At 45.0% G+C, this 17852-nt stretch overlaps 1 protein-coding gene across 4 annotated transcripts; it reads left to right on the top strand.

The window, feature by feature from the left end:
* The first annotated feature begins 3067 nt into the window (after window positions 1-3067).
* RNF6 (ring finger protein 6) lies at window positions 3068-17852 on the top strand. 4 transcript variants are annotated; one of them, XM_061993023.1, is made up of 5 exons: window positions 3068-3444; window positions 4392-4514; window positions 12931-13138; window positions 13702-13809; window positions 14996-17852. In XM_061993023.1, the coding sequence occupies exons 3-5, from the start codon at window positions 12946-12948 to the stop codon at window positions 16729-16731; spliced, it is 2037 nt and encodes a 678-aa protein (XP_061849007.1). In that variant the 5' UTR covers window positions 3068-3444; window positions 4392-4514; window positions 12931-12945; the 3' UTR covers window positions 16732-17852. The 4 variants fall into 4 exon arrangements, with proteins under 4 accessions (XP_061849007.1, XP_061848998.1, XP_061848989.1 ...); XM_061993014.1 differs by lacking the exons at window positions 3068-3444; window positions 4392-4514 and adding an exon at window positions 9357-9542 and having other exon boundaries at window positions 13702-13794; XM_061993005.1 differs by lacking the exons at window positions 3068-3444; window positions 4392-4514 and adding an exon at window positions 9358-9542.

Genomic DNA, 17852 nt, shown 5'->3' with positions numbered 1-17852 from the left:
TTCATTTAATTTACACACTAAGGTTGATTCCTGAAAATTTGGGCTGGGTGTGTGCCAGCCTCCTGAGCTGGCATCACTCAATTGGACTGATGTCAAATGCCCACAGTTAAGACTTGGTATGTTGCAATGTAGCTAGGAATATCATCTATGTTAGATGAAGCAATTTGACAGGCGTTAAAAAAATAAGTGCAACTGAGAGAGGCAGCAAAACAAAATGTTATTTGCCCAGCATCTCGACACAAATATTGCTTGGCATCTCACTCTAGTCAGTCAGAAACAGCTCAGCAGCCCAGAAAGATCTGTGATAGGTTTGTGTGGAGCTGCTTGTGCTTGGTAACAAGGGGAAGGGGGTTGGTGGCAGCGCTGTCCCAGTAAACAGTTCCTGAAGCGACCCCCACCTCTCAGTTCAGACCCACCTCCAGCATGGGTGGGCCAATCTGGCATCTCTGCCACCACCAGTTAAGAACAGGAGGGGGGTGCAGTCGGTCCTTTCCTGATATCTCTTGCTGCTTATTGCACTCCTGAGAAGTGTTCCTTGCCAGTCCTCCCTTGCTCCAGCTCAGGGTCCCCCATACACTCCCTGCACAGGGTGCTACAACCCCAGTTCATCTTCTCCAGTTTGGGGTCCAAACTGCTCCCCCTCTTTGACCCAGAGTCTATCTCATCCCTCCAGTCTCTTATCTCTCACTGCAGGCTGCAAGGGTGTCTCCAGTCTGATATCACTCCTCCTGGCCTTCTTTTCTGACTGCAGGATCCATGTGGTCACCTCTATCTTGTCCTTCCACCTCCTCCCACACACTTCAAATTTCCCTTCTTAAATAGTGATGGCCAGATTGGCCCAGCCAGGTTGGAGGTGGGTCCAAACCCCAGAGCCAGGGAAAAGTCTGAGAACTCTTTACTGGGCTTGCACTGTTACCAAGCAAAAGCAGCTCCTCACAAACTTGTGACAGAGAGACCCCTCGGTGGAGCCAGGAGGGCCAGCAAGGCCCTGTCTGCCCTGAGGACGGACAAGCAGCAGGAGCCATCAAGAAAGGACTGACTGAAACCCTCATTCCCTGCTGCCCTGCATCACTCAGGGCAGGAGGAGGTAAAGACACCCAGATCAGAGCTCTGAGCCCAGGAAGAGAGGTGAGGGGAAGGGGATATTAAAAGGGCTGGTTGTGCTCTTCATCATTCACCCTACTCTGTATTGCTTTTGGTTGGGTATTTCTGTGTGTTATGTTTTTGGTTGGTGGCAGATTTTCATTTTCTTTCCCAAGTTGAGCAGTCTTATCTGTTTTGCCCTGGACAATAAGGGGCAAGTGAGCCCTCCCTGCCCTTAGGGGGTTCCAAAGGCCCTCGATACTTAAGGCTGATCATGGTCCTTTGTTCCTAGATGGGGCTAAACCATAATAAGATCAGTCTGGAAGATGCCATCCACCTCATAAAGTTCAACCACCTCAGCCCAGAGCAGAGCAGAGCAGTTCCACTCTGCCTTCTGGGATGCCTAGCTTTGGGGACTTCCAGGGATAGCGGAGACCAAGCTTGCATGGCCAAACCCACCACGTCTAGCACCTCCTACCTGCTGACAACTCTCAGTCCTGTCAGCAGGACCAGGGAAGTAGAAATAATCATTCTTCTGTAACTTTGTATTCTTCCTCGCATTATTAATCACTCTTCTGTGGAGGCAATAAATATCCAAACTCCTTCACACAGATCCAGTTATTTCATGGTAATTAATGGGTGAGTTTAGTCTGTCCTGACCTAAAACACCACAGAGTGTGGAGGAAGAACAATGTCTTCTTAGAAAGAAAACAGGACATGAAAGAAAACAAGAATCCAAACTCGTTTTCTGAGAACTTGTGCCATGTTTTACATGTTTACATAAACTGCTTGGAAAGAATTCCATACTGTGACAAATAAACCGAGTCAAAACCACAACAGAAATTAACTTTTCCTCTCTTTCAGATTTTGGTCCTTTTGTAACAGTGTTTATAAGTCTGCTTTTCTGCAGATGTTTCTTTCATTAGTTATTTTCATAACATCTGGATTATATGCCCTCCAGATCGGGTGTAGCTGTGAATTTGCTGCTTCACTCTGTTTTCACTAGAGATACTTGTATTGTGGGCAACATTCAAACTGAACAATTGAAAAGGATGGTCCCCAAGTTGGAAGAGGTTTGGAACAGAAAGCATTTGATTCTTTTAATGATGAGAAACGAATGTTGACATTTCAAGGTCAACTTTTTTATTCTGTTTTGTGAAGAGTTGCATACTTTTTTGTGCTTTACTTTAAAAATCTGTCATAGTACAATGGAACTTAAAAAAAAGTTTGATTTTTGCAGTCCATTCTTAACAAGAGAGACACAACCAGGGCATGATTCTTGACTCTCAGGTCCCCATAGTGTTTTTAATTGTTAGGATTTATTATCTTTTATTGTTTGTTTTGTATTCCCTCCTTTCATGCTGTCTCAGAAATAAATTTCAAGATATATGCCTAACATGTCCCACTGAATTTGGCTCTTTGGAGCTCTCCTCTCTTTTTTTCCTTCTAACATTCATGGCTCTCTTTATCATATCCATCTGTAACAAGTTTGTGTAATTGTCGTGGTTTAGGCCCATCAGGGAACAAAGGCCACGATTAGCCTCGAGTACCGAAGAGGCTGAGGATTGCTCGAGGGCAGGGAGGGCTTAATTGCCGCTTAAGGTTCAGGACAAAACAGACCAGGCTACTCGGTTTTGGGGAAGAAAACAGAAAATAATTTAATGCAAAAGCAACCAAAACATAACCAAAATGAAACAACCCAGAGTAATACATCAATGGAGAGTCCAACCAGCCTTTTTAAGAACACCTTCTTGCCACCCCTCCCCTCTTCCCGGGGTCAGAGCCCTGATCCCGGTGTTTTTACCTTGCCCCCCCCTGAACGGTTCGGGGGGGCAGGCAGTGGGGGGTTCAGTCAGTCGGTTTCCGAGAGCTTCTGCCGTTTGTCCCTCCTCAGGACGGGTGAACTCCACACCAGTCCTCCCTGCAAGTCCGTGGGGTAACTCACAAGCATGGCAGACTTGCACGGGCTGCTCCGATGCCCACTTATTCCAAAGGCTGCAGCTCCTCTCTGCCTCTCGTGTGGGGCTGCTCTGCGGCGCGCAGGCTCTCCAACACGGCCTGGGCCATGGCCATCTCCCCACACAGTCCCCCGCCCGTCCGGGCTCACCCACACGGAGCTGTCGGTGGCTCTCAGTCTTGCCACGAATCTCCATAGGTTTCAGGGGCACAGCTTGTATTCTCGCCACGGCTTGCAGAGGGGTCTCCGGTCTACTGCTTCTCGTTCCTTCCTCCTTCTCTAGCTGAAGGGTCCGCGTGGTGGCCTCCATCTTGTATCACTCTCCACCTCCCGACTCGCATTTCAAATTCCCGTCCCCTAAATAGTGATCGCAGAGGCGCCAGATTGGCCCAGCCGGGCCGGAGGTGGGTCTGAACCTAGGAGCCGGGGGAGGGTCTTCACTGCAACCCGCTCCCCCTGTTACCAAGCCAAAAGCTGCTCCTGGCTAAACCAGGACAGTAATTTCTAATGTTTCCTATACACAAGACCCTTTAGATATATTTTGTTTGAAATCACCACATCTGTGAAGAAAATCCCAGTTCTCCATAGGAAAACCACTGTTACCATGTTAGCACTGATAATGTGCTTGCAGAGAGTGATCAAAGCAAGCCATGTCCTGAGAGGAAAGTAGTCAAGGACTGTTTGTGGCAGTAAACATCTTGGAATGTAGAGAATGGTGTTTCAGGTGAAAGCCCAGGGTTGCCTGGGGAGTGGCTGGGTTGTGGTGGCAGGCTCCCCGTTGAGGTACAGCACCACATAAAGTGAGCTCTGTATCTGAGCTGGAGCAGCATTACTGAAAGCAAAGGTGGCTTTGTTGCATGTCTGGAGGCTAATGGCCACAGTGGTGGTGCTAGAAGCAGAGTCTGTAAAGCAAAACTTACAGCTTACAGCTGGGAAATGTACAGTAACCTACCTGCAATGTGGTTTTCAGTCTTAATAAATAGAGAAAAACAAGACAGAACAGTCTATCTTTAATGATTTTGCCTTGTCATCTTGGCATCCCCTTTGTATTAGGGGATAACCTACAATGCTCAATCACAGCCCCATGCCATTAGAATGTCTGCTTACTAATTTGCCAAATTTGAATATAAATTTGCTTTTCTGAGATTTTTTCAGATAGCTACCTGCTAAAGGTCTTCCATATCCTGAAACAGATATTCTTTAGCACTGTGACTAACACGTTCCCAGCTTGGCACTGCATGAAAAAGGACCAATTCCGCTAAGTGCCATATACCTCCTGCTTTTGCTTAGACCAAAGGGAAAGCCACAGACAAGGGAATAATGAGATTTTTTTTGTTTTCTCTGTGTAAAGGAAAACAAACTATCACACTTGCACAGTCTGAGCATTTTCCAGAAACCTTGCAGTTGTTAATGTGCAGATGAGTGAGTGAGCTCAATACTGTCAGCATTTAAGAACACCGTTTACTTAAAACAGGTAAGTAAAGTGCTGCTTCTAAAAATAGTTTTGCATATAAAGCAATGTGTTGAGTTTCTTAAATTTTGCCCTTAACTGTACTCTACTATAAAGCTGATCAGACTAGTGATGTGCTTGACCTAACAAGGTGTCCCAGATTCTGGCAGGAATGCAAGTTATTAGCAGACATAAATAATTTTGATGAATCCAGGTGCTGTGTAGGAGAGCTGTGCTTGCACTTGGTGCAACGTCTGTTTGCCAGACGCAGGACCACCAACAGTAACTATCAGCCTGATTGTTTTATGCTCCCAAAGAAGCCAGAGAACCCGTTCTCAAGAGCCTCGACAGATGTTGAAAATTCAGCCCATGAACTCCAGGTTCCCTCTGTTATTGAAAAGAGCCCTGCCTGAGGGGAAAAAAGCCCTGAGAGTGAAAATTATTTTATTATTTTATATTTGATCAGTAAACAGCATCATAGAAATATTCAGGTTGGAAGGGGTCTCTGGATGTTATCTAGTTCAATATCTTGCTCTAAGCAGGGCTGCTTTTAAATACAGGTTGCTTGAGGCTTTGGCAACTCGGGTCTTCAAAATCCTTTATGGAGGGAGATGCCACAGCCTCTCTCAACCTGACTGTCCTCAGAGCAAAATTTTAGTCCTATACGTAAAAATCCTGGCTCTTGCCTTCTCCGTAGCCTCCTCATCAGTACTGGCAAGCTGCCCCTTCTCCCAGGTGAAGAAACCTTGGTACCCACAGCCTCTCTCATGTGGCAATTGCTCCAGCCCACTATCATGTTGCTGCCGACAGCTGAACATAATAATTTTTCATTCAGGATTGTCTTACTGGAGCCCTCTAAATTGGGCATGATATTCCACATGCAAACAAAAGCCACACAAAGGGAAATCATCACTTCCCAATCACTTCCTGGTAATCCATTGGCAATATTCCTCTCAACACAGAGCTGTGAGCCTTCAGGACTGCCAGGATGCACTCGGGACTCCTGTGTGACCACTGCCCACTAGAACTCCCCATCCTTTCCAGTCAGGAAAGTTCCCACTCAGCATTGTCCCCAAGGGCTGCTCACACTCTGATAGAGGACTTGGCACTTGTTCTTGTTGAACTTGGTGAAGTCCTTGATAGCTCATTCCTCCAGCATGGCCAGGTTCTTCCCGAGCACATCAACAGAATGTCACCATTTTAGTGTCATCTGTGCACAGTAAGATCCACCTAAAAAAAATTATTATAAAGTTCTGTCTTCTTTATATTATATCAAGTAATAAAATATAATTAAGTTACTTTCTAAAGAACTAAAAAGACTGAACAATCAAAACCAGGATTACGGATTTTCTTTTACCACAAAAATTAGTAATTGCGTGAGGTTTGCTGCCCTCCATAGGCTACTTTTATTATAGTTCCAAAGACAGAATCTCACTCTGGAAAGCATTGCTACAGTGCAATAATAATATTCCAGGAAAGATCTGTTGTTATTTTGTATTAACAACACAGAATAAAATAAATACTGAACTTATGTAAAGTGTACTGTTGTGAAACATCAGTATGAACAGGACATAAACATGAAATTCTGCATTGTAGGCCAGGTCACTGGAAAATTAACTAATTACTTGTAAGGTCTCTGTATGCAAATACAGATTTATTTGTCTGTCTGAAACACAACCTTCTTCTGGGTGAGCAGCCCTGCTGTGGGGCTGATAACAGAGATGTTGTGTTTGACTGTGGAATAATAATTGTTAAAAACAGACTATGAAAGGAAAAGCTTCCAAAAAATAATTGTGGGAAGAAATTGACTTTTCAAGGGATCCAGCCACTACTCTGACTTTTATTACAAAAATAAAAATGATGTTCAGGAGGACATATTTTGATTGCTCCAGGTAAAGGAAATCATAACTCAAGACTAGTTCATACTGTGGCTAGGAACCTGGATAACAAGGGTTCCATTTTTTGAACACAGTGAGCAGGAAATAGTCAGTGCTAATGTCTCCCAAGACATGCAAGAATGTCTCAGAACCATCAGTCTGTCTCAAGGAAACTACTCAGTGCCACAAAAGAGGTGTAAAGGAACAAAAAAACTAAATGCAAATCTTGTGTAATTCTTTGTCTCAGCCAGAACAAAGAAATCCTGGGGTGCTTAGCTGAAGTGGGGAGCAGAGGTATTGTTCTGGAAGCTGGCACTGAGCTCTTCCTGTTACCTCACACATTAGTGAGGGTTTGCTTCGCATTGAGACCAACAGCACAAAAAATACCCAAACTTTATTTTTGCAAACATGTTTGATTCAAACAGAAGTATGAGCAGTTTGGATATTCTAGGCATAAGGTGCTTTTACACAGTTAAAACATGAAACTCTCATGAAACTCCCATTTTGCTGATTCCAATAGCTTATCTGAGATGTGAAATGTGCTCCTCTGTCACAGCCTGAGAGCTTCTGTTGTCTTCAAACAAGCTGCAGAAACAACTTGGAGAAGAAAATTTGTGGATGCTATCAGCATATCAGCAATTAGTGTACTGAAAGGGTTCACACCTTGTGTGAAAAACTTCTAAGGCTCTGCAAATTGAAATGGCTAAAATCACAGCTTGAAACACAAGTTTATGTGAAGGCACTGATCAGAAAACAGCAAAGGTGAGGGGAGATTCCTGTAGAAGGAAAGGAGAGGCAGAATCATGGAAAATGGGAGAAGTATCCCCATATAAAAATGCAAGGCTAAGGAGAGAGCTGGGGAGGGGGAATAATAGTAATAATTGTATTATTTATGTAATTTATTATAAAGTATCAAATGAGTAACTGAAGCTGCATGCTTATGCTGCTTTGGTAAAATAAAATGGTCATGATATTACAGAGTTAAAGATGCTGAGGTTGTTCTGCAGCTGATAAGCACTGTACTGTGAAGAAGGGATGTAGTGAATGGCAAGCTAGGCAAACCAGAAAAACCTAGAGCTTTAATGAGAACACAAGAAGGGCAAGCAGGCACAGCACAGAGCAGGGCTCCCGTGGGCTGCACGAGGATGGCAGGCTCTGCTGGTCAGGCTTAGCCTGAGGCATGGCTGGAGACAGGACAGGCCTGGGGAACACTGGTGCTTCTCATTTGCCTCACAGTGTTTGCATGAGTGCATGGAGGCTCCCTCCTCTTAATGCACACACACTGAACAATGAAAGAACATTGCTATGTACCTTACAGAGTGTAGTGGGTCAGGTTTTTGGTAGCAGGAGTGCTACAGGGGTGGCTACCCCTGTAGCTGACAGGGTCATTGCCACTCAATTTTAAGATGGACCTGCTTCTGACCAAGGCTGAGTCAATTAGTGATTAATGCCTCTGTGAATAATGTATTTGAGAAGGGGAAGAAGTTGCTGCACCCTTGCTAAACTGCAGTAACAATAGGGAGTGAGAATGTGAGAACAATATCTCCACAGACCAGCCCAGTGGAGAAGGACAAGGAGGAGGTGCCCAAGCACTGGAAGAAAGATTCCCTGTGAACTGTGGTGAAGACAAGCAAGCTGTCCTCCTGCAGTCCATGTAGGTCCACAAGGGAGCAGTAATCCACCCCACACTGGAGCGGGTGGATGTCTGAAGGAGGCTGTGACTCTGTGAGAAGCCCACACTGGAGCAAGTTCCTGGCAGGACCTGGAGTCTGTGGGGAGAGAAGAGCTCACACCAGAGCAGGTTTGCTGTCAGGACTTGTGACCCTGTGAGGGACCCACTCTGGAACAGTCAGTGTCTGAACAACTGTCATCCCTATGGATGACCCACGTTGGTGCACTGTGTGAAGAGCTGTTCCTGTAGGAAGGGCCCATGCGGAGCAGTTAGTGGGAAGGACCCATATTGGAGAAGCTCATGGGGGACCATCTCCTGTAGGAGAGACCCCACAGTGTAGCAGTGGGAAGTGTGAGGAGGCCTCCCTGAGAGGAAGCAGCAGCAAAGTCCATCTGTAATGAACTGACCGTAACCTCCATCCCCTGTGCTGCTGGGGGTGGGAGTCCCCTGTTCTGATTGTTTCTTAATAAAATCAGACCATTTCTCCACAAGTTGAGTCTGGTTTGCCCATGATGCTAATCGCTGAGTGATCTCCCTGTCCTTATCTCGACTCAGGAACCTCTTGTCATCTTTCTCTCTCTTGTCCAGTTTAGGAGTGACAGAATGACTTAGTGGGCATCTAGCACTCAGCCATGGCTAAGACCACCACACAGAGAAATGAAGCAAATCTCTCATTTTAAACACTGTGGTCTTGCTGAAACTGTTTAGAAGCTGTTTTTCGTGCATAGTCCTACAATTTATGCCCAAAATGTAACTGCAGTCGTCAGTCAGCTGCTTCTTTTGGAGGCCTCAGCTCATGGGTACTTGGGCACTGCCACTTTTGAATACTCTTTGAATACCCTTTGCTTGCAATTCTCACAGCTCACCACAACTCAAAATCCAAATCACGCTTTGATGAACTACGGTATTAAATGAAGGGGTCTAAGGGGTTCCGTGAAGAGGGGCCACTATAGAAACCTCTGAAACGACCGGACGGTGCTACCCAGTGTCTGAGGGCAGCGCGGCGCCGACACCGCCACTAGGGGGCGGCGGCAGGACGCCCTCAGCGCCGCGCACCGACGCCCGCACTCCCTCCAGCGCGGGCCTGCGCGCGCAGCGGCCGTTAACGCCCTGGCACGCGCGCCCCGCCCACCGGCCGCCGGCGCCGCAGCTGCGCGCATGGGCGAGAGGGGCGGGGCTCGCGGCGGGCGCCGCCCTCGCGCGCTCGGAACCTGCGCCGGCGGTTGCCGGCAGCCGCCCGGACCGCAATCGGGGTTGGAGCGCGCCGCTTGTACACCCACGGGTCGGTTTCCTTACGGCGTAAGCGGCGGTTACTCCGGGAGGCGCGGGGAGCGGGGCTGAGCCGAGCCGCCTCGCCTCGTCCCAGGCGACGCAGCTGGCACGGATAGGCTCTCGGGTGTCCCCGGTTGCGTTCCCGGCAGACTTCCCCCCTGGGACAGGCGGCAGCGTGGATGCTTCCCTGGCTTGCCCCAACGGGTGATGCCGCTCCCCGGCCGGCAGTGGGTACGGGCCGCGCCAAAGGGAGCCGACCCGACGGGTGGCGATTAGTGGCGGGGCCCGGCCGGGGAGCGCGGGGAGGAGAGCCGCGGGGGGATATGGGCTGCCCTGCCCGGCCGTGATTGGCCAGTGGCCGCGAGCTGGGCAGAGGATTGGGCGGCAGCCGCGTCAGTCACTCCCCTCAGCCTCCCCTCCCCCCGGCGTCTGGCAACAGGCACTGTCTGTGGCGGCGGGGGCAGCCGGGCCGGGCCCAGCCGGGGGCTCCCCGCGGCCGCCGGCTGTGGGCGCGGAGCCCGGCCCTGGCCTGCCGACAGCCAAAGCCTGGCGCGGGACTGCGAGTTGCAGGCCCTGCTGCCGGCCTGGGGGCTGCGGGAGGTGGGCGGGCGGGCGGCCCCAGGCCCTGGACGGCTTTGGGTGTCCTGCAGCCTATTCCTTAATTATCTTCTGATTTTCCTTTATCTGTCTTTCATTCTCCCTCACCTATTTCCCCAGGCTCTGAGGGGTTCTCTGGATTTCTGAGTTGTTCAGTTGGGGTTTTTTTCGGTTGTTGTTTTGGGGTTTTTTTTTCCCAAACTCGGTGAGATGATCTCACCCGGAGACTGCGATGTGACAGAAATGCTAAATCGCCCAGTCAGTCAGGGAGGCTGCCTCATCGAAACTCCGTGATCGTCTTGCTTGCAATCAGGTGGTAGTCTTTCAGAAAACGAGTACCTAATTGAATGGGGCATAGTAGCTCATGGCAAGAGGCCAGAACCTAAAAGCATAAGATATATTTCGCTGAGTTAAAAATGAATGTGAATCTTTAAGAAGGGGTCAGAGTAACTGTGAATTAAGAACTGAAAGTATTTGGTTGAGAATTCTAGAAAACAGATAAACTGTTGGCATGTGGTCCCTGTTTCTTCACAAAAGACGAGTAATCCTGAGTCATAACTGGATTTCAATTTCAGTTTTGTACATCACAGAACTTAATAGCCTTCAACTCTTCAATACTCTTGAATTATTTTAGATGCCAAAGTACTTGGTTCTGATGGCATTTGATAAATATGGGTAGTAGTTGTCATCCGTGCAGTTATGTTAAACAGATGGGACTACTGAACACTTCACACTTCTCACTGTTTCTAAGTGAGTCACTTAAAAGAGTGTGACTAACTGCCCTACCATACAGTTGTCAACAAACGGGTAGTTTTGTTCTACCACCCACAAAATCTGAAGAAGAGATTTTCAGATTTTCTGGGGGCGAGAAGTGAAAAGTCAAGAACCTCTCTTTAAAACAGCAGTTAAAATTTAGATTCACGAGGTCCACACATAGTGGATATACCTTAAGCATTTATATGTCATTTTCTTTTTCCATGCAGCAATATAGGAAGAAAAGCAGAAAGTCAGTTAACTTACTATGGTCATTGCCAAGCCAACAGTAAGACAGTTGTTTTAAGGCTGTTATGTAAATAGCAGTGGCGAGTGAAACTAAATGAATTTTATGTCCTCTTTCCCCTCCCAGGTTTACCTATGTGAAGTTGTATGTCAGCTGGGACAGAGGCACTTTACTATTTGGTTCAGCATGGACTGGGCATTTTCATGAGATTAGTTGTGTGGGATGTGAACAGGGTAATTATAGTTCTAACTGTGTACTGTTGAGAAGGTGGGTGGAAATTGCATTCGTTTTGAGGAAACCAGGGTAGTAAGAGGAAGAGCTAGCTGAGAATTTTTTCTTTAGAAACCTGCTGATTTGAACATAGCCCTTCTGGGAAATGAAAACAGTTACCTACAGCTTGTGAGGCTGAGCCAAGAGGGCAACAGTAAATTGAAAACACCCACAGATATTGTGGGACTAGAAAATGTCTTAAACTCAGGTCAGATTTCTTTTAAAGATCTGTGAAGGAAATACTAAATACATCAAACTGCAGTAGTTGGCATAGGAGGCAGATGATTGGGAAAAGATATATAGAAGGGCAGCTGCCTGGCCATAGGGGTTGAATAGAAGTAGCACATGGGGTCAAAAATGAGGAGACCCAGGATGCATCAGAATGGACCCCACAAAGAACATGCGAAGGGTATATTAAATGTATGCCAGCTTCTGTGGTTGGCAAATACATTTTATGATTCTTTGTATATGTTGGCAGCAGTGATAAAGATTTACTCTTTATTGAATGTATATCTAATAGTTGGTTTGATTTGTTTGTTGTCTCATCACCCACCTTTCCTGTGAAGACTAATTACTGATTGGAAGTGTGCTGAGAATGCTGTTGTGTGTTTCCCCCATCATTCAGAGTTGTTTGTGAATTGACCTCGAAAAAAAAAAAAAAGTGGTACCAATAATTTTCTGATCACACACAAGCGGAGTTGGGCCATAAGTTTGGGGTTTTTTGTCCTGCTAATTTCCTCTTTGGATAAGAGGACTCTTGTCAGGTCTCTGCCTCTGCAGGTGGCTTTTGTTAACCAGGAAGCCGCATTGACAGGATGACATTTTCTTTGCTTTAAAATCGAATGTTGAAGAGCAGGCTTCAGTTAGAAAAGTTGATCTGAGAGCTGATTGGCTCAGGATTGAGTCCTAACTGGAGAGAGATGGCAATGATGCAGAAATAAATGTAGATGATACCCCTTTCTGACAAGGGAAGGTTATTAGTGCCTTCTAATAGTGTTGGCCCACTGGTTCAATATTTGCAAAGTGAAGAACTGTGGGTAAAGTTTAGCCCTTTCTCTTTTACATCAGTTGGTGGTGGGTGTCCCTTTGCTAGCTAATCCTTGTATTAGAGAGGTAAGGAAAGTATTCAAGAAACGTAAGAATGTCAATAGAGGCAGTTCCACCAAAAATGAGTCTGTCTGGGTTTTGTGGTGTGTGAGGAGTAGTACCGATGGGAGAGAATCTATCTCCATTGTTTAGCCTTACCTGCTTATCAGTAAATGTTTCAAATGGAAGATAGCCTTCTCTGAAGTGGTAGTTGTGGTTATTTGGAATCTACACTGGGTAATGACAGTCCAATACTTAGAGAACTATATTTATAATGACATGTTAGCTTTTAAAACACTCTGTGCTGCTGTTGTATTTTACCTGGGAAAAGGGAAATGTATTTTATGGTATTGCTTTAACTTTCTAGAATATTTAGCTTAAAAAAACCCCAAAGCAGTTACTGCTTTTTAGTTTTCAAGTTGCTATACCAACTGGTGTGCCCTTTCTGTGAGCTAAGGGCACTTTTAGCTATTTTTCAGCAAGCTAGATGCAAATTACTTGTGTAATAAACTACAATGTTGATTTGGCAAATAACATGGAGTTTGGTTCATTTCAGATATTAATAAACTAATTTCACTGGAAATGCTGTAAACTTTTTACTGTAAATTAGATAAACTCTTACAGTGATTACTGTGCAGTCTTACAATCTCATTTTGTTGGGGACAGCCTGGCATTATCACTATGGATCGCCATCGGCACCACGCGGGCAGCGGCCGTGAGCAGGCGCCTTCCCGAGAGCACGGCCGTGGTGAGGATGAAAGACAGCGACAGCTGGAGCGCCTCAGCAGGGAGGAGGCCTATTACCAGTTCATTAATGAGCTCAATGAAGAAGACTACAGGTTAATGAGAGACCGCAACCTGCTTGGCACTCCTGGTGAGATGTGTATACAGTCAGTAGGAAACATGTAATGTCAAGTAATGCTGCTGCTGTTAGGCACTGCATGTGGTTGTAGCACTTGAGTAGCCTGACTTCTGTGGCTTTGTAGAAAGGGAAAAACCCTCAATTTCCATTCAAAAGTGATGATAAGCAGCAAAAATAAAGCTGAAATAGATACTAAAGCTGGGAAAAAAAAATACAACCTTTCAAATGCAACATCTCCATATATAGGTAATATCCAAACCCAAATAGCATCTGGCACACTAAAGTATATGTATTATTACATGGCAATTTTGAGGGGCTCTGAGTTACTTGAAATTGGCATGCCATTGATAAACATTCAGCATCTTTTTTACTTCCACCTCAGTATCTGCTTTCTGTTGTCTATGTACCTGCATTACAGTCTTGGAGTAGTGCTGTTTTCTTTTTGGTATCAGAAATTTTACCTTATTTCTGAAGATTTTAATTCAAAGTAGAAAATATTATTTCTGTATGGCTGCATTGAGCCAGTAATAGTAATGCCTTATCTAACAGCATTATCAAAATGTAAATTATTTCAGGGGAAATAACAGCAGAAGAGTTGCAGCAACGCTTGGAGGGGGCTAAGGAGCGTCTGGCCTCCCAGACTAATCTGGATAACCAAGAAGATGAAGGTAGAACTGTTGGAGGTAAACATTCTTCATTCATAGAGGTATATAGAGATATGCAGAGTGCCTGATGCATGAATACTGTTTTGCACTTAAATATGGTGGATTTCAGTGCCAGTAATTTCAAGTCTTGTTTTTTCATTGTGGCCCTGTGGATTGTTTTAAAAGTGAGAGATTACCTAATGCTATGAAAACAAACTTGAAATACTTAATGGAAACTGACTTATGTCAACTACAAACTACTTTCTCCTCTTTTCATGGTTTCCCTTTGCTAGTAAGTTTCACAGCACAAAAATAATTTTCATTCTTCTAATTCTTAAAAGGTTTTATCATGTATTAGGGAAGTTGAGTCAGAAAAAAAAGTAATGGGGAAACAGTTGATCTCCCCACTGTGGTGGTGGTCTGTTGTTTCATCGCCATGTTTTTCCTTAGAATGATGTACACTGTCTGTCTTCACTTCCCCGGCAATATTGGCTTAATCGTCTGGCCACCTCTAGTCAGATTTAGGGAGAGGAATGGGCAACTCGTAAACAAAGATACCAAAGTTTTTGCAGGTTTCTTCAAAGTAGTTTAATCTAATGCCTTCAGTGGGAAACCTTTGCTGTGGACATGACCCTTGACTTGCTTTGTACATAGTCAGCACTAACCACAACAGTTGTATCTACTCTTGAGCTTGTAGTTGGAGGAGATTTGGGAACAGAGTTGTGTTTCTTATTGTCGTGGCAAAAGGGTGTGCTTGCACAAACAGAGTAAATCTTTTACAACCAGGTGTCATTTATTCCACTGCTTATACAAAACATTTTTTAACATGTTTTCCAAAAGCAGACAAAATGACATACTTTTTTCCTTGCTTTATCAAAATTAGTTAACTAGGGTACCCTCAAATTGATAGCTTATGCAAAGGACAGATATTGGACAAGTACAACTATAGACCACCTAAATCTGAACTATTTCTCAGAAGATATAGGCATATTGATTTCTCTGTGTCTGCCCCTTGGACAAAAATTCTATGTTGAAGTGATCAGTGTTGCCAATGTTTTCACATGTAGCATATGTTGAGCAAAATTACATTAACGTAGCAAGGTAGCTTCCCTGCTGCTATATCACTTCTGAAGTCAGGGCCCAGCAAGTATAGAGGATTTGGAGTGCATCGCAATATGCTGAGCATGCAGTTGTATGAGTGCCTGCAATTCTTTGTTTCTCTCAGATTCTGATGTTCTTGGGGAAAACTCAAATGGTGACTCTTTGCTTGAATGGCTGAACACGTTTCGTCGCACGGGAAATGCCACTCGCAGTGGACAGAGTGGGAACCAGACCTGGAGAGCCGTGAGTCGAACAAATCCAAACAGTGGGGAGTTTAGATTTAGTCTTGAAATCAATATAAATCACGAGCATAACAGTTTTGAAACTACTGGTGAGGAGTATGTGGGTATAGATAGTAGCAGAATGTATCTAGAAAGAAGACATCAAAGAGCTGTCAGTCCAGTAACCCCACGAACGAGGAGCAGGGCTGTGAGAGAGGCAAACAGTGAGGCTTCAAGCACTGCAAGGACCAGGTCTCTGAGAAGTTCTGTGACACAGAGCTCTGAAGCAGACTTTCATCCAGTCTCAAGGAGGCTCAGGAGTAGAAGGAGGGAGTTAGCAGGTGTTTCCCAAACTAATACCACACGGAATAATTCTGCAGCTACTGGTGAACGAAGAGAAATGCCAGGAAGAGGTACTTCTACAGGAGTCACAAGAGGTAGAGCTAGAGCTAACGTTCGGATGGGTGCAAACCAAAGACTAGAAATTCTGCGGCTGAGATCCACTTTAAGTAGTCGAAGCCGCTCTCCGCTGCGAAGGCAAGGTGGTGCTGCTCCTTCTCAGGAACGTGGGCAGAGGCAGGACAGAAGCGCACAGCGAGCCAGCAGAAGTAGAAGGCGAACAGCTCTGCCTTCTCCAGAGCCTGCTAGAGAACAAGTGAGAGGTAATGCTCAGAGTCCTCAACTTTCCAGTGTAGCCCCATCCTTGGGAATGACTTCGGAAGAGGAGGAATCTAGTAGACCCGTAGCTGCTGCTAGGAGGCATCCAACAATTACATTAGATCTTCAGGTGAGAAGAATTCGTCCCGGAGAAAATAGAGATCGGGACAGTATTGCCAGCAGGACTCGTTCTAGAGTAGGAATGGCAGAAAACACTGTCACCTTTGAAAGTGACAGTGGGGGATTTCGGCGGACAATATCGCGCTCAGAGCGTGCGGGCATTCGGACCTATGTGAGCACTATACGGATACCCCTGCGGCGCATCTCGGAAACAGGGCTTGGGGAACCTTCCTCGGTGGCCCTTCGGTCAATCCTTAGGCAAATTATGACAGGCTTTGGAGAACTGAGTTCTTTAATGGAAACTGAATCCAGCTCAGAAGTGCAAAGAGGGAGTCATTCCTTGCCGGATGTACAGTCAGAGCAGAATAGCTCCAGTTCAGCAAACAGCAGCAGCGACCCAGGTGAGGTTTTGTCCAGCAACAGGCATGCAGTAGAGGGCAGCAGGGAAAGGGATGGGCAGAGCGGTGACCCTCGGCGTCGCGGTCGCAGTAACGAAACCCAAGATAACAGGCAGTCTCAAGATGCAAACAACCTAGTGGAGAGTGGAACGCTGCCCATACTACGACTTGCCCACTTCTTCTTGCTGAACGAAGATGACGATGACGATCGTTTACGAGGTTTAACCAAAGAGCAGATTGACAATCTTTCTACTCGGAACTATGGGGATATTCACGCTGAAAATGAAATCAGTAAAACGTGTAGTGTTTGCATTAATGAGTACGTAACAGGGAATAAGCTAAGGCAGTTACCTTGTATGCACGAGTTTCATATCCACTGCATTGATCGCTGGCTTTCCGAAAACTCAACGTGCCCGATCTGTCGGCAGTCTGTGCTGGGCTCTAATGCCACAGACAATGGCTAGAGCTGTCGGCACTCACGGATTTGTTTCTGCTCCACTTATGATGAGCCAGGTGGAATGAGTCGACCTGCGTAGGGGTCCATTTGTTGGGGAGAATTTTGTTAAATTTCAAAATAATAGGAAATTTGTTTAGTGATGTAAATACTATTTTTCTCCAAGTGCAGATCTAGGAGTACACATAGAACCAAATGATATTGGTAAAGTTTATATTTTTTTAGGTAATTTTGTTACGCTAAGCACTTTTGTAAATACAGAAATGCAATAGTTAATCAGTCTTGTTTAATGTATGGGGTTTTTTTAACAGTGTAATGGACTCACTTTATTTAGATTACAAATTGTTTCACACAGACCCACCACTGTGTTGAAGAATTAGTGTCTAAATAGCCATTCCTTAGTTTTTTTGTTCTAAGAACAATTTGTTTTACAGAGAGCTTCTTGCTGGACATGTTTGCTAAAGATATTTAAGTTACTTGAAGTGCTCATTTTAATAGACTCTATTTTTTTTAACATTGAAATATCCTTTCCAAAAACTTACCATTTTGGTTCTATTTAAAACAAAAAAATCTCATGGCAGGTTTTGCATGTGGTTTTACACAATGCTTAATGCTGATGAGTTCATATGCAAAAGTGGATGGGTTAGTGACATTATAAAATGTACATAATTGAATGCTGTCTTGGACAATCTCTACCTTTTCAATGCAGGCAGCAATCAAATCGGTGGCAACTCCGAGAGGGTGTTTCTTACTGCACATGGTGTTTGCTCAAAGAATAAATGAGCACTGAGGAAGCCTTTTTACTCTTCCCAGTTATGTAACCGATATTCACGGGGTTTTAACTGCCTTAGTTTAAAAAGGAAAATATTTCCTTAATCATTATATTGTCTACAATATGCATGATTTCTGCATCCTACTCAGAAAAACAAAAGGAACGCTTGAAGTGGTTTTGTACAGAAATACAAGGTACAAATGTAACAGTGGGCCTCTTAAAATACATCAGAGGACCGAATGGCAAAAGACACTAAAAAGGACAAAATAAGCTTCCCTTTAAGTCACCAGATTACTGTATAATTAGATATTAAACTTTATACCAATAACTTATAAAAAATAAAGTTGCCAAGTAAATAA

The sequence above is a fragment of the Colius striatus genome, chromosome 1 (assembly GCF_028858725.1).
Source record: "Colius striatus isolate bColStr4 chromosome 1, bColStr4.1.hap1, whole genome shotgun sequence".
Lineage (NCBI taxonomy): Eukaryota > Metazoa > Chordata > Aves > Coliiformes > Coliidae > Colius > Colius striatus.
This window is presented reverse-complemented; position numbering and strand designations above follow the sequence as displayed.

Bases quoted from the DNA above. Each gene is read 5' to 3' on its own strand.
- RNF6 (XM_061993005.1), top strand. From the start codon at position 9,519: ATGCCGCTCCCCGGCCGGCAGTGG. The intron at 13,139-13,701 runs GTGAGATGTGTA...AAATTATTTCAG, and splicing joins CAACCTGCTTGGCACTCCTG to GGGAAATAACAGCAGAAGAG. The intron at 13,810-14,995 runs GTAAACATTCTT...TGTTTCTCTCAG, and splicing joins TGAAGGTAGAACTGTTGGAG to ATTCTGATGTTCTTGGGGAA.